The sequence below is a fragment of the Salmo salar genome, chromosome 24 (genome assembly GCF_965601325.2).
Source record: "Salmo salar chromosome 24, fSalSal1, whole genome shotgun sequence".
In the NCBI taxonomy this organism is placed as follows: domain Eukaryota; kingdom Metazoa; phylum Chordata; class Actinopteri; order Salmoniformes; family Salmonidae; genus Salmo; species Salmo salar.
The window spans coordinates 9,943,556-9,965,375 of record NC_138314.1 but is presented as its reverse complement, the minus strand read 5'-3'; the positions used below and the strand labels follow the sequence as shown (position 1 = coordinate 9,965,375).

At 43.9% G+C, this 21,820-nt stretch overlaps 1 protein-coding gene across 2 annotated transcripts; it reads right to left on the bottom strand.

Moving 5' to 3' along the window:
• Nucleotides 1-476: 476 nt before the first annotated feature.
• LOC106585146 (patatin-like phospholipase domain-containing protein 7) lies at nucleotides 477-21,805 on the bottom strand. Of its 2 annotated transcripts, none has more exons than XM_014171032.3 (35): nucleotides 21,717-21,805; nucleotides 20,639-20,746; nucleotides 20,394-20,480; nucleotides 20,020-20,116; nucleotides 19,743-19,816; nucleotides 19,298-19,395; nucleotides 19,013-19,153; nucleotides 18,535-18,694; nucleotides 18,228-18,308; nucleotides 17,853-17,981; nucleotides 16,619-16,699; nucleotides 16,388-16,514; nucleotides 15,900-15,992; nucleotides 15,552-15,655; nucleotides 14,731-14,889; nucleotides 14,240-14,317; nucleotides 12,123-12,328; nucleotides 11,782-11,913; nucleotides 11,316-11,439; nucleotides 10,896-11,085; nucleotides 10,011-10,160; nucleotides 9,847-9,910; nucleotides 9,545-9,713; nucleotides 8,659-8,841; nucleotides 7,972-8,090; nucleotides 7,270-7,426; nucleotides 6,934-7,050; nucleotides 6,600-6,669; nucleotides 6,254-6,370; nucleotides 5,911-6,059; nucleotides 5,484-5,636; nucleotides 5,149-5,265; nucleotides 4,793-4,877; nucleotides 4,577-4,701; nucleotides 477-3,413 (listed from the first exon to the last, which is right to left on the bottom strand). In XM_014171032.3, the coding sequence occupies exons 2-35, from the start codon at nucleotides 20,717-20,719 to the stop codon at nucleotides 3,369-3,371; spliced, it is 4,062 nt and encodes a 1,353-aa protein (XP_014026507.1). In that variant the 5' UTR covers nucleotides 20,720-20,746; nucleotides 21,717-21,805; the 3' UTR covers nucleotides 477-3,368. The 2 variants fall into 2 exon arrangements, with proteins under 2 accessions (XP_014026507.1, XP_014026508.1); XM_014171033.3 differs by having other exon boundaries at nucleotides 20,639-20,691; nucleotides 21,717-21,803.
• Between the last annotated feature and the right edge of the window lie 15 nt (nucleotides 21,806-21,820).

The following is a 21,820-nucleotide window of genomic DNA, read 5'->3' as shown; positions in this document are numbered from 1 at the left end:
TCAGTGGTCGGCGGGCAGTCAGAGCTAGGAAAGGTGGTGCACCTTATATATATAGGCCTGTTATATTTTCAATGTGGAATATTACATTACTAATTCTTCATTCTATTATATGTACACTAAACGTGTACATTTATAGAACTATTAGAAATACCGGTGGACATAACTAGCTTACCTAATTGTTGTACGCGGAGCCGCTGCTCTTTCAGAGTCAGTATCTTTGCCTTTGTATCCGCCGACTGCAAACTGTCTTGCCTTTCGCTGTAATATGCGTTTTAGTTTTATCGGCGCTTTTCAATAGATTTTTTCCACGCATAGAATAACCCTGTCATGGATTGATATAATTCTATTTCGACGTCATAATAAAACAGAGATCAGGCAAGTGAGGTAATAATGTAAGGGAAACAGCAGCCTATCTTTAAATTGTATTATTTATCAGCATGTGACTAAAACTTGAGCACTAATAGGAATCGGATAAGTAGAAGTCAATGCAATTTATTAGTCATTACATCTCTCACACAACAATACTAAATAGGCTACTGACCGCATAATCTCGTTCCCATACACCTTTTCCCAAATGCGCAATAGCCTGAGGACGAGGTTACTGACAGCATAACATAGTGAAAAGGCTTTAAACAGAGAAACAACAGCCTATCGGCCGACATATATTGTTAACTCATTTTTGTCACTAATATATCAAGGTTTTATTATTAGTTAGTCTGTCTTATACCCTTTCGCAGCTAAAAGCTGAATTGCAGTAGACAAAAAAGGAGATAACAGTTGAAGAAGAAGAATAATATTAGGTCGCCCATTCAGTCAACAAGTAATTCATTCGTAATGTAATTCATTCAGAATCAAGTCATTGTCATTTTAAATCGGTTTTCAAATCATAAAAGACAAAACCCACTGGTCACAGACGTCAATTCAACCTCTATTCCAAGTTGTTTCAATATAATTTCAGTGAAATTACGTGGACATATTGTTGATTCAACCAGGGTGTGCTCAGTGGGAACAGTGTCAATAAAATAATATCAAAGTATGATCTATTTTCTGATACTCCTCCACCTTTTCTTCTTAGTAGTGTACCACAGATATTCCATAACCCTGACTAAAATCTCATTAAAACTTCTACCCTGCTAAGGGAAGGTAGTCTAAAAAAGCGAAGAAGAAAAAAACACATACAGTATGGTATCACTGACATCCCTGCTAATAAGGCGCTCAAGTTTCCTCCTAACAATGCAAATAGCAATACTTCTGCTACATTCCTTAAAGTGATAACTAGGGTTATAACTGATAACATTTACTAATCTAGTGCTTAAAGTGATGAGGACATACATACACTCTGAACAACAATAACATCATAATACTATACAATATGATTGTTTTGCAACCCACTCTAATGAGATTGATTGTAATAAGGAAATATGCAATCAAATCAATCACTATCAATCAGTCAGTCAAAAAAAGGAGCTGTTCTGTAAAAACCATACATTTGAAAGGCACATATGGCAACTGAAAAAAGAGAGTATAAAGATGCATTGACATGCTTGCGTGACAATGATAATCTGGACTTAGTTCATATAGTTTCATGATGTAACCACAGTATACTGAATGAAATGTAAATGCAATGACCTTGATCATAATACAACCTAACCATAACAGCTGAGAAATTATAAATAGTGTAGTGATCTTAACCCGACACCTAGAGGCTACCCCCGAATTCGCTACAATAGGGTTTTGATCAACAGCATGTTGGATCTGTGCAAATAGCAGCACATTAGAGAAGTGCTCTCACTGTGTATGTGCAGGTGAGTTTGTAAGGATGGGACCCAGCTTATTATGGTATAATACAGTTGAAGTCGGAAGTTTACATACACTTAGGTTGGAGTCATTAAAACTCCTTTTTCAACCACAACACACATTTCTTGTTAACAAACTATAGTTTTGGCGAGTTGGTTAGGACATAAAAAGAAAATCAGCCAAGACCTCAGAAAACAAATTGTAGACCTATAAAGTCTGGTTCATCCTTGGGAGCAATTTCCAAATGCCTGAAGGTACCACGTTCATCTGTACAAACAATAGTACGTAAGTATAAACAGCATGGGACCACGTAGCCATCATACCGCTCAGGAAGGAGACGCATTCTGAACAACAGCAAAGGACCTTGTGAAGATGCTGGAGGAAACAGGTACAAAAGTATCTATATCCACAGTAAAAGCAGTCCTATATCGACATAACCTGAAAGGCCACTCAGCAAGGAAGAAGCCACTGCTCCAAAACCGCCATAAAAAAGCCAGACTATGGTTTTCAACTGCACATGGGGACAAAGATCGCACTTTTTGGAGAAATGTCCTCTGGTCTGATGAAACAAAAATAGAACTGTTTGGCCATAATGACCATCGTTATGTTTGGAGGATAAAGGGGGAGGCTTGCAAGCCAAAGAACACCATCCCAACCGTGAAGCACGTGGGTGGCAGCGTCATTTTGTGGGGGTGCTTTGCTGCAGGAGGGACTGGTGCACTTCACAATATAGATGGCATCATGAGAATGGAAAATTATGTGGATATATTGACGCAACATCTCAAGACATCAGTCAGGAAGTTAAAGCTTGGTCGCAAATGGGTCTTCCAAATGGACAATGACCCCAAGCATACTTCCAAAGTTGTGGCAAAATGGCTGAAGGACAACAAAGTCAAGGTATTGGAGGGGCCATCACAAAGCCCTGACCTCAATCCTATAGAACATTTGTGGGCAGAACTGAAAAAGCATGTGCGAGCAAGGAAGTCTACAAACCTGACTCAGTTACACCAGTTTCTGACCCACTGGAATTGTGATACAGTGAATTATAAATGAAATAATCTGTCTGTACACGATTGTTGGAAAAATTTATTGTTTCAAGCACAAAGTAGATGTCCTAACCAACTTGCCAAAACTATAGTTTGTTAACAAGAAATTTGTGGAGTGGTTGAAAAACAAGTTTTAAATGACTCCAACTTAAGTGTATGTAAACTTCCGACTTCAACTGTATGACTTGTGCTTATTTTGGCTCCCTTACATGAACTCACAGTTCACATTGTACATTCCACACCTCCCCTCTGGGTGTGTATATGATACGATATTAGTGATATAATATACATCTCTGCTCCCTGATTGGGAAAATCCTTTTTGATGTCAAAGAGGACAAAGAGTACATTTGTCCTTCATTCATGTTTGGACACACTGTAGAGCAACTCCTAAAATAATTTTTAAAAATAGTGCATTTTGAAAAGTCTAGACTGGCATTGAGGACCACTGCTAACCGGACGGAGAAACAGTGCGTCATGAATATGATGGATGCTATGCATCATCAACACTGTCTGGCGGTTTGGTGGTCATGCGGTTTGGTGACATCGGACCTTGATCTGAATCTCTTCATCCTGAGAAAGAACGAGAGAAAAAGAGAGAGAGAGAGAGAGAAAGAGAGAGGTAGAAAGAGAGAGGTAGAAAGAAAGAGAGAGAAAGAGAGAGGTATAAAGAGAGAGAGGGAAAGAGAGAGGTAGAAAGAAAGAGAGAGAAAGAGAGAGGTAGAAAGAGAGAGGTAGAAAGAGAGAGAGAAAGAGAGAGAGAAAGAGAGGTAGATAGAGGTAGAAAGAGAGAGAGAGAGAGAGAGAGAGAGAGAGAGAGGGTAGAAAGAGAGAGAGAGAAAGAGAGAGAGAGAAAGAGAAAGGTAGAAAGAGAGAGAGAGAGAGAAAGGTAGAGAGAGAGAGAGAGAGAGAAAGGTAGAAAGAGAAAGAGAGAGAGAGGTAGAAAGAGAGAGAGAGAGAGAGAGAGAGAGAGAGAGAGGTAGAAAGAGAGAGAGAGAGAGAGGTAGAAAGAGAGAGAGAGAAAGAGAGAGAGAGAGAGAAAGAGAAAGGTAGAAAGAGAGAGAGAGAGAGAGAGAGAGAGAGAAAGGTAGAGAGAGAGAGAGAGAGAGAGAGAGAGGTAGAAAGAGAGAGAGAGAGAGAGAGAGAGGTAGAAAGAGAGAGAGAGAGGTAGAAAGAGAGAGAGAGAGAGGTAGAAAGAGAGAGAGAGAGAGGTAGAAAGAGAGAGAGAGAGGTAGAAAGAGAGAGAGAGAGGTAGAAAGAGAGAGAGAGAGAGAGGTAGAAAGAGAGAGAGAGAGGTAGAAAGAGAGAGAGAGAGGTAGAAAGAGAGAGAGAGAGGTAGAAAGAGAGGTAGAAAGAGAGGTAGAAAGAGGTAGAAAGAGGTAGAAAGAGGTAGAAAGAGAGGTAGAAAGAGAGAGAAAAAGAGGTAGAAAGGGAGAGAAAAAGAGGTAGAAAGAGAGAGAAAAAGAGGTAGAAAGAGAGAAAGAGAGAGAGAGGTGAGTAGTTAAAGCAGCATGGTCTCTGTCTACTGTAGAAGATCACACAACGCAAACATCGGTTGTGTAAAACTGATCTCTTGACTTTCGTTTTTTTTCATCTCTGGAAAATTCCTTGGTATATTGTTTATTTACTAGTTAGCATAATTTCCCTAAAGGCAATCCTGGATCCTGCTTCAGTGGGTATATGTGTGCGTCCCAAATGGGAATAGGGGGCCATTTGGACTTCAACCTTGTACATACTGTGTCTGCCGTCTCCTCCCCCTCTGTGTGTTCTGCTCCACTGTTGGGATTAGACATGTCAAAGTCAGAGAGAGCACTCTCTATAGCCTCCTCATCATAGTCTGTTTGGTATTCATCTGATAACTCTGAGGGAGAGAGGAAGACAGAGAAGGTGTAGAGAATAACACAGGAACCAGATAGGTACAGGAAGTGTGTGTGTGTGTGTGTCCCTCTCACCTTCCACCAGGACTGGTTTGACAGGCTCAATTCGAGAGACAATCTCTGCCAGGTCAGTGAAGGAGGCATTGGGACACGTGACCACCTGAAAAACACACACGCACACACACACACACGCGCCAGTCAACAGTCTAAAGGGACATTTATTGGCAACTGTAAATTAGGAAACTGCCACAGTCCAGTTCATAACAGCTAGTATTGGAAGCAATCAGTCAAAAACGACAAAAAAAAAAAATCATGAACCAATGAGATGTGCAAACAAGGCTGAAGTGGGATTGGAATAGCTGCTGCAACATCTGAAATAGAAACAAGGTGTGGTGCAGTTAAGATCCGGTCTGTGTAACTAACTAACTCACATTGCCGCTCTTCGTCTTATGAAATTCCTCTTGATGTCTGTCTTTCATCATCTTGTCCACAACCCCACTACGACTCCACATGTCAAACACTGTCTTACAGTGCTGGTAGCCCACTTCCTGAGACAGAGAGAGCGAGAGACAGAGGGAGAAGGGGGGGGATTAGGTGAGATTATGATGAGACGAGACAGATGGAGAGCCGTGGAGACAGTGTCTGCGTCCCCAACGGCACCCTTTTCTCTATATAGCGCACCACTTTATGGGCTGTGGTCAAAAGCAGTGCACTTCATAGGGTGCCATTTGGGACGCAAACCAGTGAGAAACAGAGGGCGACTCACAGCGATCTCGTCGAACTTGCCAAACTCTAAGGTGCCGTAGTGATCAATGGGCGGCCGGATGTACTCGCAGTACTCGCTGTCTTTAACTAACTCCAGCTGACGAACGCAGCACACATAAGCAAGTCTGGTCTGGATCTCAGCCATGTTCAGGACCTTATAGAGGATTAGAAGAATACAGAAATAGATCGGAGTTCAGGTAGGCCTCCGTGCCTCAGCAAACAAAGGAAAGTAGCAGGGGTCCTCAACACCAATAGGGCTTATCCAGGAAAAACATCCAAAAAGGACTAATATGGTCAACAGGAGTTGGAGCACTCTAAAACAGGCTAGATAGATCTGTTGTGATCAGCAGATATGAATCATTGTGAACTAAATGACCACAAGGTATTCTAGGTTGTGAGCATTATGTTTTTACATCCCCCTGACTCACCTGCACTTTCTCTGTCAGGGGGTTGAAGCGTTTCCATAGCAGCCACCAGCCAGACAGTGAGTCACCGTAGTTGGTGAGGTTAGTCTCGTCCTGGCTGCCCACATCGATGGCTATTACTACTTTGGCTCCCATGGAGCGAGCGACATCAGCTATACATATATATATATAAAGTGAAGGTGAGAGAGAGATAGAGAGTGACAAACACTGACCACTAGCCATGGCATCTACTGTGTACATCACATGCAAGGTAATGTCTCTAACTTGTACAGTATAACTATACATGTATGCTGACTTTCAACGTCATGTTTTATAGTTGTTTGAGACATGGCATATAAATACTGACCGGGTAGGTTATTTATGTAGCCACCGTCCATGAGTAAGTGTCCGTCTTTGGGGTCACAGAGAGGTGGCAGGTACCCAGACAGTGACATGCTGGCGCGCACATACCTCCATAGGGAACCTACAAGAGGAGGGCACGCTGAGGTTCAATACTTCAACAGAGTCAAAGGTCCCAAATGGCAACATATTCCCTACATAGTGCACTACTTTTGACCCGTATCAAATGGCCTCCTTTTCCCTGTATAGTACACTAGTTTTAACCTGAGCCCTAAGGACCCTGGTCAAAAGTAGTATACTATATATAGGGAATAGGGTGCCATTTTCCACAATGAGAATAAAGCCAGACAGACCGTCAGTGTGAACCCTCATGGATGAAGCAGTGATATCTGTTGTGATGTTGAAGTAGGGGATCCACAGGTCCTAGGAGAGTAGGAGGAGCACGTGGGGGAAAGAGAGAGGAGAAGAAATGTTTAGCTGATGAAAATAAACTATTAGCTGACCTGGTATTGTCGAGATCATGTTAAATGGCTGTCATAAGCCAGCAGTCATAAGTATGGGTCAAATCTAGGGATGAATAAATAATCCAGATTTTAAACTGATCATAGAGGCGTAATTAAAACCATCACTATTCGACAATGGGATCCTGTCAAGTGGAGTGTGGACTACAACCCCCTGTCCTCTCACCTCGATCTGTTTGCCCTTAAATACAGCGCTGACGCTGTTGTTAAAGGAGGCCCCAGAGAACATGGAGGTCACAGGGTACGTCAGGTCGAACACCTTCTTGAAGATGGACCTCATGTCCTGGTTTTGGAGAGAGGTGGAGAGATACCTTACGATCAATTTCTCTGGAGCCAAAGACAGCGGCTACGTCTTAAACCCTATCCCCTATTTAGTGAGCTACTTCTGACTAGTGCCCTGGTCAAAAGTAGTGCACTATATGGGGAACAGGGTACCATTTGGGATTAGGACAACATCCTCTAATACATTGAGCCCAGCTTCAGCCGTCCTGTATCTTCTCACCATGGCCCACTTGCGAGCGCGGACCCTCATACGGCTGTTGCTCTTCTCCTCAGCGTACAGCGCCCCCATCAGGGAGCCGATGGAGGTGCCACCCACCATGTCCACAGGGATGCCCGCCTCATTGAGCGCCCGCAGGATGCCAACCTGACAGCAACCCCTGGAGGGACACGGACCACAGGTAGGTTACACAGAGTCCAAAACATGACACTGGACAATAAGCACAGTCAGTGTGTGAGTAAAAGAGGGGGGACGTTTAGCCTAAGGAAGCGTTTTAGTGGACAGTCAGAGGGAGCAGTGTTGACGGGACTAGAGAATATACCCACCGTGACCCAGCTCCTGGACATGCCAGAGCAAAAGGGAACAAGAACAGAAAGCAGAAAAGAAAGACAGAAAAGCCATTATCGAAAGACAGAGGCCTCATAGCAAGGTAGACAGAGGAAAGAGGCATCCAGAGTGAACAATGACACAAACAGCCATACACTCTCTATACTAGAAATATTACAATTATTTAAAGTTGGGCAAACAAACAGGAAAACCATAACCAGGGACTATAATCCTAAAAGAATGGTGTTTGAATAATTGCAGTTGTAAAAATCGTAATGTGACGACTGCAGATGTCAGATCTAATCAGCTAAAAAAGGTACTACTGATAGTGCAGCATGTTACATTGGAGTGTGAGGTCTAGAAAGAGATTCGCAGTACCTTGCACCCCCTCCCCCCAGCACCAGGGCGATGGTGTTGCCTGTCAGGACTCTGGCCAGACGGCTGAAGTCAGAGTGGCGGTCTGGAGGCTTCTGGAACACACGCTGGTACATCTCTCTCTGAGGACAACCACAGCAGGGGCACAGGAGCACAGCACCACAGGAGCACAGCACCACAGGAGCACAGCACCACAGGAGCACAGCACCACAGGAGCACAGCACCACAGGAGCAGAGGTAGAGGGGAAGAGTCAGCAAAATGTGTGATTCGTCCCAATTGGCACCCTATTCCCTAGTGCACTACTTTTGACCAGAGCGCTATAAATTACATAGGAAATAGGGTGCCATTTGGGAAGCAGCCTAGGTCACGATTGTTTCCGGAAAGCTCAGTAATGTTATCTGAAGGCTTCCTTCTGAGACGTGCATCATACGAGCAAGCTGCAGATCAAAAGCCAAGATTGAAAAAGTAGGTTGAATATTGTCTAGTCAGTGAGAGGAGCTATGACTATTCTGGCTGAGGCGTGTGTGTACTAGCATGGACAGGCTACTACTGGAAAACACCACATTTGGGCAGGACAGGGGTGTATGTGTATGTATGGGCGCCTTCCTGCCCGCGTGTGTGTGCGTGCCTGTCTCCGTTCCTGCCTGCGAGTGTGTGTGAGCCTGTGTATGTGTGTGTATATAGGGTACCAGTTTAGGCAGGCTCCTCTTGGAGAAGACCCTGTGTGGACAGGAGAGGTGCAGGTGTCTGGAGATCCAGCTCCTCATGTTGAGCCACTCCACAGTGCCCTGAGGCGGGGGACCGTCCTCCCTGTGCAGCAGGATCAGCTGCTTCTGGGCCCGCACTGCACTGCCCTCCAGCATCCGCTCCAACTAGGGGACAGAGGCCACAGCACAGGGACAACAGCGTCACACCCACAGTGGAGGAGACCCAAGTTAAGGTGTGAGTCCCAAATGGCACGCTATTCTCAGTGTAGGCCACTACTTTTGACCAGGGCCCATAGGTAGTAGTGGACTATAGAGGGAATTGGGTACCATTTAGGATGCATGCCAAATGATGTCCTATTTCTTATGTAATGTACTATTGGATTAGGTTCACGTGTTCAAACATACAGTTGCTTTATAAGTAACGCACTGTAGAAGAGGGACTGGGTGTCATTTGAGATTTGTCCTTCATGTCAAATCAGACAGCAGAGAATGAAAGAGACGTGCCATGTTTCTCTTCTTCCTCATTAAGCCTCAATCATTTAACCCCTAATAAACTTTCTGACTAATAGGGGTTCATCCTAGCAAAGCTAATTAAGAAGCCATTTCGACTTCACTAATCCCCACATACACTCAGTAGACCAGTTATCCCACTTCATAGAGACTGCATAAAACAAAGTAAGCCCTCGACTTTCCTAATACCCATTAGGCAGATCGGGTTCTATAGGTATATGTTGTTTCTTATTGAGTCGCCCTTGTTGGCTAGGTCTCCCTTGTAAAAGAGGTCTTCTGACCTCAATGGGACTTCCCAGATTAAATAAAGGTTCAAGACAAAAAGGCAGGGGTGTTGGTATGCATTTTTCTTTTATACCTCGCCCACGGTCGGCTCGGCCTCTCCCAGTCCCACAATGATGATGCAGTCGGCCTGGCGGATGCAGCGCTGGGTCCAGGGGGTCAAGGTATCGTCTGATTGGTAGAGAACGATGCGGTGGATATCCTCCTGCTGCCCCAGCCAGCTGGACAGACGGTACTCATGCACACTACAGAGGAGAGGGTTGAGATGTGTGTATCCTTTAAAGTGTTTTCTTTAACTATAACAACCGGCTGACCTTGACACAAATATGCTAACGCAGACAAGAGCGTGCATGCCTGAAATGATTACGTCATTCCTACCTGTCCAGTGCGGCAGCACCCAGTCGCTGTTTGATGATGTCACTGGTCAAGAGTAAGGCGGGACCTAAAAGTCCAACAGAAATAAAATGGTACATACTGAATAGTAAAATAGTACATACTGTCAACGGGAGTGGTGAAGCAGGACTAGTAGTAATGATATGTACCAATGGCACTGAGTGCATGCTGCAGCTCCAGTGTGAAGGCTGTAAGAGGCACTTCCTCTGACACAGGCAGGATGGTCACAGTGGACAGGTTAGAGGCCGGGCTCCCTGAATCCCACTTACTGCTGGGGGGTTGTAGGGTCAGACCACGGGCTACAACAGAGGAAGGAAGACAGAGGCATCGCTGATACACCATGGGTGGTTGACACAGACAAAATACAACACACACACACACACACACATATTTTAAATCTACACCACCGTTCAAAAGATTTGGGTCACTTAGAAGTGTCCTTGTTTTTGAAAGAAAAGTCAATTTTTTGTCCATTAAAATAACATAAAATTGATCCGAAATACAGTGTAGACATTGTTAATGTTGTAAATGACTATTGTAGCTGGAAATGGCAGATTTTTTTATGGAATATCTACATACGCCTACAGAGGCCCATTATCAGCAACCATCACTCCTGTGTTCCAATGGCACGTTGTGTTAGCTAATCCAAGTTTATCATTTTTAAAGACTAATTGATTATTAGAAAACCCTTTTTCAATTATGTTAGCACAGCTAAAAACTGTTGTGCTGATTAAAGAAGCGATAAAATTGTCCTTCTTTAGACTAGTTAAGTATCTGGAGCATCAGCATTTGTGGGTTCGATTACAGGCTCAAAATGGCCAGAAACAAAGACCTTTCTTCTGAAACTCGTCAGTCTATTCTTGTTCTGAGAAATAAAGGCTATTCCATGCGAGAAATTGCCAAGAAACTGAAGATCTTGTAAAACGCTGTGTACTACTCCCTTCACAGAACAGTGCAAAAAATTTTGGATTTTCTTTCCAAAACAAGGACATTTCCAAGTGACCCCAATCTTTTGAACAGTATTGTACACTAACCTGCCAAGGGTCCGTGAACCTGCTGCATATTTCCAAGGATCTTCTGTCCCAGCAGATGGATGAGTCTGGTCACTACTTGCGGATACCTCCTCTTGATGGAGCTGAGGGCCCCCTCAGGCAGCTTGGCTAGCTCAGAGTCCCTGATGGCATGCACTGTAGTGGCTCGGTTCATGTGGGTCAGGGCCTCCACCTGAGGACACCACACAAGTTCTATGAATAACAGTTAATCAAGGGTTCCATCTCTTGAAGTTAAATGAGCCTGGTCCCAGATTTGTTTGTGCTCTTCCCAACTCATTGTCACTCTTTGTCAAGCTATGACAATGGGTGACAAGGAATTGACATGATAGCACAAACACATCTGGGACCAGGCTAGAGTTAAATACATAAACCATAAAGAATATGCGATTATAGAGCACTTACCACCCCTATGAGGTCACCGCGACCATACTCTCCGGTCAACTCCTTCTTCCCATCATCCTTTGCGATGACAGAACGCAGGCGGCCACTGAGGACGATGAAGGTGCTGTCCGACTTGTCTCCCTGCCTAGGAACGGTTGGATGCAGCAGTTAGACTGAGAAACAGATAGACCAGTGTATTCAAATCTTACCCTACGAGGTCCGGAGCCTGCTGGTTTTCTGTTCTACATGATAATTAATTGCATCCACCTGGTATTCCAGGTCTAAAATCAGTCCCTCATGAGAGGGGAATAATTTTTTTAAAGCAGTGGAACTGGTTTCGAGGTCCAGATTTGAATTTGAGGGAGATAGAGGATATGAGACCATTCAGCATAGAGATCCTATAATTCCCTGACCAAGATGGATGTTGCTAGGATGCCTATGTCCATTCTAGTGTTCTATATGTACTTCTATGCTATTCAGCAGGTACCTGTAGACAGTGCGGCCAGCCTCCACAGCCATCCAGTCCAGAGCGAAGTCTATCTGCCTAACGAAGCCTGACACTCTCTTCACCACGGTGTGAGCCACATTCAGCACCACCTTTGGCTCTTCGCGCATGATCCTACAAAGACCCACATTCACATATTCAGACAGCAACTACTGTGCACAAAAACATGCACACCAACAGGGTGTGGAACAACAGGGTGTGGGACAAATATGAGAATTACAGTAACAATACTGTCATCAGACGTCGAGTGTGTGTGCGCGTGTGTGTGTGTCTCTGTGCCTGCATCTGTGTGTCTGTGTCTATACACAAGGAAAATGGCATACTCATAGAAGGCAGCTTTAGAGATAGACAGGAAGGTGCAGTCCCTGTGTGCTCGGACGCTGAAGATGAGGGGTTCACCAGTCAGCACGGCCAGATGACCCACCATCTCCCCTGGGTGGGTCAGAAACAGCAGGGTGTCCTCCTCACGGTCGATCGTCCGCTGGTACACATGGAGCGCCCCCGAGATCACAAACTGCACACTTGCATCCTACCAGAGGGAACAGACGGCACAGGGAGATACAGCTATACAGTGAGGGAAAAAAGTATTTGATCCCCTGCTGATTTTGTACGTTTGCCCACTGATAAAGAAATGATCAGTCTATAATTTTAATGGTAGGTTTATTTGAACAGTGAGAGACAGAATAACAACAAACAAATCCAGAAAAACGCATGTCAAAAATGTTATAAATTGATTTGCATTTTAATGAGGGAAAAAAGTATTTGACCCCCTTTCAATCAGAAAGATTTCTGGCTCTCAGGAATCTTTTATACAGGTAACGAGCTGAGATTAGGAGCACACTCTTAAAGGGAGTGTTCCTAATCTCAGTTTGTTACCTGTATACAAGACACCTGTCCACAGAAGCAATCAATCAATCAGATTCCAAACTCTCCACCATGGCCAAGACCAAAGAGCTCTCCAAGGATGTCAGGGACAAGATTGGAATTGGCTACAAGACCATCGCCAAGCAGCTTGGTGAGGTGACAACAGTTGGTGTGATTATTCGCAAATGGAAGAAACACAAAAGAACTGTCAATCTCCCTCAGCCTGGGGCTCCATGCAAGATCTCACCTCGTGGAGTTGCAATGATCATGAGAACGGTGAGGAATCAGCCCAGAACTACACGGGAGGATCTTGTCAATGATCTCAAGGCAGCTGGGACCATAGTCATCAAGAAAACAATTGGTAACACACTACGCCGTGAAGGACTGAAATCCTGCAGCACCCGCAAGGTCCTCCTGCTCAAGAAAGCACATATACATGCCCGTCTGAAGTTTGCCAATGAACATCTGAATGATTCAGAGGACAACTGGGTGAAAGTGTTGTGGTCAGATGAGACCAAAATGGAGCTCTTTGGTATCAACTCAACTCGCCGTGTTTGGAGAAGGAGGAATGCTGCCTATGACCCCAAGAACACCATCCCCACCGTCAAACATGGAGGTGAAAACATTATGCTTTGGGGGTGTTTTTCTGCTAAGGGGACAAGACAACTTCACCGCATCAAAGGGACGATGGATGGGGCCATGTACCGTCAAATCTTGGGTGAGAACCTCCTTCCCTCAGCCAGGGCATTGAAAATGGGTCGTGGATGGGTATTCCAGCATAACAATGACCCAAAACACACGGCCAAGGCAACAAAGGAGTGGCTCAAGAAGAAGCACATTAATGTCCTGGAGTGGCCTAGCCAGTCTCCAGACCTTAATCCCATAGAAAATCTGTGGAGGGAGCTGAAGGTTCGAGTTGGCAAACGTCAGCCTCGAAACCTTAATGACTTGGAGAAGATCTGCAAAGAGGAGTGGGACAAAATCCCTACTGAGATGTGTGCAAACCTGGTGGCCAACTACAAGAAATGTCTGACCTCTGTGATTGCCAACAAGGGATTTGCCACCAAGTACTAAGTCATGTTTTGCAGAGAGGTCAAATACTTATTTCCCTCATTAAAATGCAAATCAATTTATAAAATTTTTGACATGCGTTTTTCTTGATTTTTTTGTGGTTATTCTGTCTCTCACTGTTCAAATAAACCTACCATTAAAATTATAGACTGATCATTTCTTTGTCAGTGGGCAAACGTACAAAATCAGCAGGGGATCAAATACTTTTTTCCCTCACTGTACATAATGTCAATGCGTGAGTCCCAAATGGCACCCTATTCTCTATATAGTGCACTACGTTTGACTAGAGCTCTGGTCAGAAGTAGTCCACTCTATAGGGAATAGTGCCTTTTGACACACATAAATGAACCACTTGTAAAATGCAGTTATAAGACAAATGACGTTGACCGTTTCTGCCCGTGCTGCTGACAGAGGGGAAGTAGATGTTTTACTGAGGTGAGCTCTAGCCTCAGGGCTAAAGGCTATGTCTACCACTACCAGGCAGCATGCAGACAGACTGACTGACCTGGTCCCCCTGGCTGTTCAACACACAGCCAGCTTTGACCTGACGCAGAGTCACTCTGCCCTCCAACAGACTGGGGTCCTGACAGAAAGAGGGAGAGAGATAGGGAGGTAAGAGGGTCAGAAAATTTGGCAGGAATGTCCAAACTCCTGCTGCACACAGCTTCTGTTCCAGCCCAGTACTGTACTGTACTGTATGTGTGTTTATAGTTTTGTTTAATGTTGTGTTAGTGTATGTAAGTTGTTTTGTCTGAAACGTTGTTCCCTCTGCTGCTATTGGACCAGGTCTCTCTTGGAAAAGAGATGTTATCTCAATGAGAAAAAACCTGTATAAATAATGGTAATTTTTTTTATATAATAATCTGGACTGTGATTAGTTGAATCAGGTGTTAGTTCTGGACTGGAACAAAAGCCTGCACATACAGTGGCTCTCCGGGGCCAGCCTGCTGGATGTGTTCTAGTTTATACTGAGACCCAGAGAGAGCTATCCAGTACCTGTAGTTGTATGAGGCGCTGCAGGTCCTTCTTGGCAGCCTGGAAGATGGCGTTGACCTTGTTGTGGTGGATGTGACCTGACTGACCTCCTCCAGCATCAGAGTAGTGAAACACAGCAGAGGGAGTGTGCACCATGGTCACACTCTTCTTCAGAATGGACTGAAGAATGAAAGGGAGAAAGGGGAGGGGGGGGGGGGGGTGAGTATGGCCTTGCTATCGAGAGAGGCTGCCATAGCCTATCTTCTCATGAGAGCCAAGTCTGCCTATGTGCCCACTGCCCACAAACTGATGTGGAAACTGAGCTGCACTTCCTAAGCTCCTGTGAAATGTATGACCAGATTAGGCACACATATTTCCCTCAGATTACACAGACCCACAAAGAATTTGAGGACAAATCCAATACTGATAAACTCCCATATCTATTATGTGAAATAACAGTGTGCCACCATAGCAGCAAGATTTGTGACCTATAAATACATAAACTGTACGTATCTCCTTATTTATTGTTACAACACTGTTACATAGCCAATAATATAACGTTTGAAATGTCTATATTATTTTTTACTTTTGTGAGTTTAATGTTTACTGTTCATTTCTGATGAATTAATTTCCCTTTTGTTTAATTGTCTATTTCACTTGCTTCGGCAATGTAAACATTTGTTTCCCATACCAATAAAGCCCTTTGAATTGAACTGAATTGAGAGAGGGGGCAAGAGGAAGAGTCAGAGAGAGAGTCAGAAACATAACTAGGAATGTCTCTGACTATGTATCTTATGGACGTTGTTACACTGACATGTGTAAATCTGCAGTGCATCACAGACCTTGTGTGGGACCTGGGGACTTGGTGGTGGTGTGTCTGCTTTAGCGGCTTCTTCTCTTATTCTGGCTCGCTGATATGCCATGTTGAGGTCAGCCGATGTGGCACCTCAAGAGTGTGAGGAGAGAGACAAAAAGCATTCAGACACACGGACCAGGGCTTGTACAGTGCAGTGCCGGATTCACAAAACACTACTTACGCAAAAACTTAAGAAGCTTCTTAAGAAAAAAAATATGATTGTTTGTAAGTGCAATTCATCAACAATATCTTAAGATTTACAGTACAGTACAGGTCACTACTATGTGGTCTGACCAGTGTGTGTGTGTGTGTGTGTGTGGTAATGTATGCTTACTTGACACTGCCATAGGAGTGGACTGGGAGCGAGACCTTTTTCCTTTAGTGGTTGGGCTGCTGTTTGAAAGACAGGACTTCCTCTCTCCAATTTCTGAAACAACACCATTCAGCTATACCATGAGCATGTCCTGCTTCCAGCAAGCCACCATTCTTCATAGTGACATAACATAACAACCTCCACACTTATCCATCTGGATTCATATTTTCATGATATGGTAATCAAAATGTAATCCAGACATAATGCAGACTAGGGTTGCACATTTCCAGTAACTTTCCCCAAATTGCCAGGTTTTCCAGAAACCCCACTTGGAGGATTCCCAGACATCCTGTTAATTCCCTCCTGATTCCAGGAATCTTCTAAATGGGATTTGTTTTTTGGGGAAAGTTACCGGAATGTTTGGAACCGCATGAAAAACCAAAACTAGAATTAACATTGGTTTCTATGCTGGCATTTACCAGTGAGATGACCATCCCATAATAACTGACCTGTGTCGCTGGGCCCCTTCTCATGGCCAGACTCATCAGACCGAGATTGATGTCTGTCTCGACCCCTGTTCGGGTTGGCTTCACCTATCACACTGTGCACTGCCACCAGAGGGATTGCCTGTCTCTCCTGAAAGACACACATGGAACACACACACAGAACCATCAGGAGTATACATCCCCTTCAAAGATGAAATACCCAGTCGTGTGTGTGTGTGTGTGTGTGTGTCATACCGCATTGAAGAGCTCGGTGGTAAGGCCTAGGTAGTTGTGAAGGGCTAGGAAGGTCACTCTCTGCAGGCGTACCATGATGATCTAGAAAGGACAATAACAAAAAAGCAACAAATGACTCTCCACTGTTTTAGTAAAGAGAGCAGAACCCTGAAAATGTCTGAAAATACAAAATCCTCAGTGATTTCGTTTTTTGGGTTTAGCTGTGTAACTACAGAATAATGTCACAGTTGTCTACAAACCAAGCAGGAGGTGTAATCTCCAGTATTTGAGTGATATTATATAATGGCTGATTTCCCTGTGTACAGACCACATCCCAAATGGCACTCTATTCCCTTTTTAGTACATTACTTTGACCAGAACTATATGGGCCCTGGTCAAAATTTGTGCACTTTACAGTGCTTATAGAAAGTCTACACCCCCTTGAACTTTTTGTACATTTTGCTGCCTTAAAATTCAATCTAAAAAGGGATTCAAACAGATTTCTTTTCTACAGATCTACACAACCTACTGCAAGACAACACGGCAAATAAACAAACCTTTTGGCTTAAATTTAAAACTACAGGGTTGGGTCAAATCCAATATTGTGGTGGTGGCAGCAACATGTTATGGGTACGCTTGTCATGGGCAGGGAGTTTGTCAGGATCAAAATAAATATGAAAGGAGAACAATTACACAAATTTGAATGCAAAAAATACACACCAGAATGGCTTTCCAAGAGGTGTTGAGTGATTTAGTCTCAGTCCTGAATTAAATCTGCTTAAAGAAAAAATCAGAGACGAGGTTTGAATATTACTGTCCATCAGTGATTCCCAACCAAATATTATGAGCTTCAGCAATGTCGACAAAAACAATGGATATATGTTGCCCTAAGAGTTGTGCAAAGTTGGCCAAATCTTATTCAAAATGATTCACAGATGTAATGGCTGCTTAAGGTGCATCAACCGAAGAAGTAACTCAGGAGGGCGGAGATTTATACAATTACGCTATTTCATTTTGTTTTTTATCAATTTGAAAAAAATTATATAACTTTCTTTCACTTTGAAAATGTGGAGGAAGTTGTGTAGATCTGTAGGAAAAAAATCTAATTTAATACGTTTTTAGATTACATTTTAAGGCAGCAAAATGTGAAGAGAAGAAGTTCAAGGGGGTCTAGACTTTCTATAGGCACTATACAGGGAATAGTGCGCTACTTGGGATGTATCCTAGGTCAGTCTGTCACTGACAGTAACAGTACCTGGATAACACGGACCAGGGTCTCTGGGTATTTCTCAAACACAGAGTGGAAGGCAGCAGCTGGAAGACGCAGTATGGTAGAAGGGGTTGCAGCTCTGGCAGATACAGTCTTGTAGGGGGCTGAGTGACCCTGGGATGCATTGAGGGGTAGAGGACGAGAAGTGGTGGCTGGTCTCACTTTAAATCGGAGGACAGGCTCATTGTAATGGCTGGAATGGAATGGTCTCAAACACATGGTTTTCCATTCCAGCCATTACTACGAATCGTCCGCCCCTCACCAGCCTCCTGTGTCTTAGGTACTTATCAGAGTGCAGTGGATACATAAACATGCGCTAGCTGAATCAGAGGGTAAATGAGAGTGGAAAGCGTAACGTACAGTGATGACATCCAGGATACTGAGCAGACTGTGGACACTGTCTCCTGGAAACACCTCCTTTACCACCACATCTGTCCCATCCTATAACAACAAAATACATGTTACTTGCATTTCACTATCAAACTTTAGGTACATAATACAAGTAGTTGTAAATGCAGCGTAATGGGTGAGACCACATCCCCTCATGATCTATGGGCAAAACTTTTGTCAAAGATGGAAAACTATTTCCTTTCGGACCTTCTTCATTTTACTATTCATGATTAGGTTGCTTCAGCAACAGATAGATATAGCATGTAGGGGATCTTACACTCTCATGTATGCAGAGCTCCAGACGGCCATCTTGCACCACGTAGATGCTGTCGTCGATGTCCCCGGGACGAAAGAGTGTCTCCATCTCGTGGAGCTGCACAAACACCATGTGACGGCACAGCTCCAGGAACAGAGGCTTCTCAAAGTGGCCCAGGACCCTGGACACAGCACACAGACCATAGTGGAATGGATTACACAGGTCTTGCTAAAACAACTGTTGGTAATGCAGCACCTTACAACATGACATCCCATCATTTACTCAGTCTAGGTGAGGGACGCTCAAATCTGAACCTCGGGTCCAGTTACACTTCTGGTTTTAGTTTTTACCTGGTAGTTAATTGCACTCACCAGGTACCCTGGGTCTAAATCAGTCCCTGACTAAAGGGTAAGAAGTAAAAATCACCAGTGGAACTAGACTGGAGGTCCATATTTGAGTGTCGCTAGTCTAGGTGTTTATGTGTTTGCGGTTCCCTTACCTGACGTTCTTAAGCATGTAGAGCACCTCAGAGGGCAGGTGAGAGTTCTGCACGTCAAACTCTGTGAGGTCAGCCTCCAGCAAAGAGGGAGGGGGCTCCTTAGCCACCAGGGTGGGGGGCTCCCTCCTAATGCGCAGTATTCTGGGACACAAAGTGTTAGGGTTCGTGCATGGTGTTTAAACGTATCCTTAAAACATGCAAAACTCATACAAACTGTTCACCATCAGAAAAAGAGAGGTTATCACTACAGGTGTCATCGGAATACACAGTGTAGTCATGACTCACTTTCGCGCTATAGACAGGACTTTAGTTCTCTTCCTGATTCGCTGCTTCTGTGACTCTGAGGTAGAGGTAGGGGTTGAGGTAGAGGACAAGGTCTGCACCTGGTACAGTAAAAAACAGGGAGAGATGTTTTAATTTAAATCAATTCAGTATAGCTAGCCTTGTGAAACCAGCCTGATCTCGTGATAGCTCACATACTAACGAGTGAAGTGAAATGAAACCTGTCTGCTTGAGTGGTCAGTCTGCTTGACCAGTGGTCGGTCTGCTTAACCAGTGGTCGGTCTGCTTAACCAGTGGTCGGTCTGCTTGACGAAGCTACAGTAGAGCCTAACATACAGGTAATTTACTGTATCTCTATGTGCTATTTATATTGAAAACGACACAAAACAATTATGGGAGACACTCTAGACAAAATGTGCGAGGGATTGCCTGATGGTGTGGGACTGACCTTTCTCATGATCTTTCTGCCATAAAACATAACTTTGTCTCTTTTCCTGAAGCGATAGTGAGGCTGCTGCTCCTCTGAAAAAAAAACACACACAGCACATACTAGCATGAACACAAAGGCCTATATGGCTATTAAAGCTAAATTACGTTCTTTGTTTTATTACAACTTGACGAACTTGAACAATGTTCACTATTTTATTGGTTTGAAATATTTGCCTGTATATATTATTATCAAATAGTTCGTCATTTATGAGAGAATTGAGGCAGGAAGTACTGACTGTACTGTTTGTATCTTCTGTAGAATAAAAACACAACCATGCCGATGAGAGACACTGCCAACACAGCCAGTACAGCTACGACCAGCACACCAGTCCACTGGGAGGGCAAAAGAAGATGATTACTAGACGTGGACCAAACCACAGCCACACTGACATCTAATATATAGGCTAGGAGTTCGTCCCAGATGGCACCCTATTCCCTATATAATGCACTGCTTTGGACCAGAGCCTTAGTAGACCTACACTTTATAGGGAATAGAGTGCCATTTTGGATGCAGCCTCAGTAGGCTGCTGCCATGGTGATCTAAGAACAGTCACAACAGCACTGTTCACAGAGTCAGTGCTGGAGAGGAGAGTGCTGGGTAGCTACCTACCAATGGCAATGGTATAGCAGTCTCTGTTCTGTCCTCCATCCAATGTTGCATCCTGGCCTTAATTTCACTGCCAAGTGGCAGCAGGCTCTACAAAACAAGCAGGAAACCAACATTCAACAGATGTCTATTCATGACCAGGCATTAAGAAGGTTAAGCCTAGATAGAGAAATGGAATCGGACACTGTGTAATAGACAGGGTAGTAGACCTATTGAATTGGTGGGAGACTTAGAACTGGTTTTATTACCGGGTATATACTGCAGCTGTCCTCATCTTTGTCATCCACCTTGTCATCCATTCCTAGCCAAAAAAGGCAAACAGTGTACATGCATTTTCCCAGTCACAGTGGAAGAGACTGTAAAAAATGAAATAAAGTATTCTTCACACGGTTTGAGAAAAGGAACCAGAGGGAAATGTCCTAATCATTCTACACACTGACAGGCCTAATCAAAAGGAGCACTATGTGAAGTCTTGAAACCCTAAAACTATTATGCCAAAACATCCCCTAACAAAACAGACACAAATGAGAAGAAAAAAAATATTACAAATGAGAACACTGGATCACTCACTGACTGTAGTCACAGAGTGTACTGCCAGTGTGTCTGTCTGCACCTGGTCTGCACTCTGTAACCAGAGACACCCACTGGCCACTGCACACGCATACTTGAATAGACTCACCCACAAGCAAGTAGAAAGTCTAGGCTACTACACTACACACCCTGAACCTGTATCTGTGCATTAGAGACCTCTAGCACAGATACAAGTTCATACACACCCCAGTAAACAGATTGTTCATGACAGGAATCATATAGGGCCTAGTATCCTGAGTATATCAAATTTGCCTGATCTAGCCTAGATCATTAAATACTGAGCAGGTGTATGGCCGGCTTGATTTCAAGATCTGGATGTATGGTATTTTCCTCTAACTGTGCCCTTATATTGATAAACAAACCCAATCACGGACAGACACACTGTCAATTCGCACAGGTATGACATTCTACTAACGTTGCCCTTGCCTTAAATAGCTATAATGTATCTACGACATAAATATGGAAGAATACGAAAACATTTCCAATTAGTTACGTTTAATCCCAGTTATTAAATTGGTGCTCATAGGTTCAGGCAGTCGACGGTTATATGGCCAGATTTGTATCACTGTCACACAGAGCTAAATGGGCTGACAGGCAAACAGACAAAGTCCCGTTATGCCGACTTGCCCAATGCCCATTGACACCCCGTCTGTAGCCATGCAGTCAAATAAACACAAATTATTTACACTGCACTACATGGTTAAATGAAAATATTACCTACAATAATATACTTACTGGCTCGTATTACCTAACGTTCCACTATCTCCACTGTCAAAGTTTTATGTACACATGCATGTCTTTCAATCCCCGATGACTCGCTGCCAGTATCTAGAATTCCA

What these genes read in the sequence shown, in the direction of transcription:
- LOC106585146 (XM_014171032.3), bottom strand. Translation starts at nt 20,719, where the DNA reads ATGTACACTGTTTGCCTTTTTTGGCTAGGAATGGATGACAAGGTGGAT. An exon ending in GCAGAAAGATCATGAGAAAG is followed by an intron (nt 19,396 to 19,742) that starts GTCAGTCCCACA and finishes TTACTGTACCAG; the next exon opens with GTGCAGACCTTGTCCTCTAC. An exon ending in CAAACCAGTCCTGGTGGAAG is followed by an intron (nt 4,702 to 4,792) that starts GTGAGAGGGACA and finishes TCTCTCCCTCAG; the next exon opens with AGTTATCAGATGAATACCAA.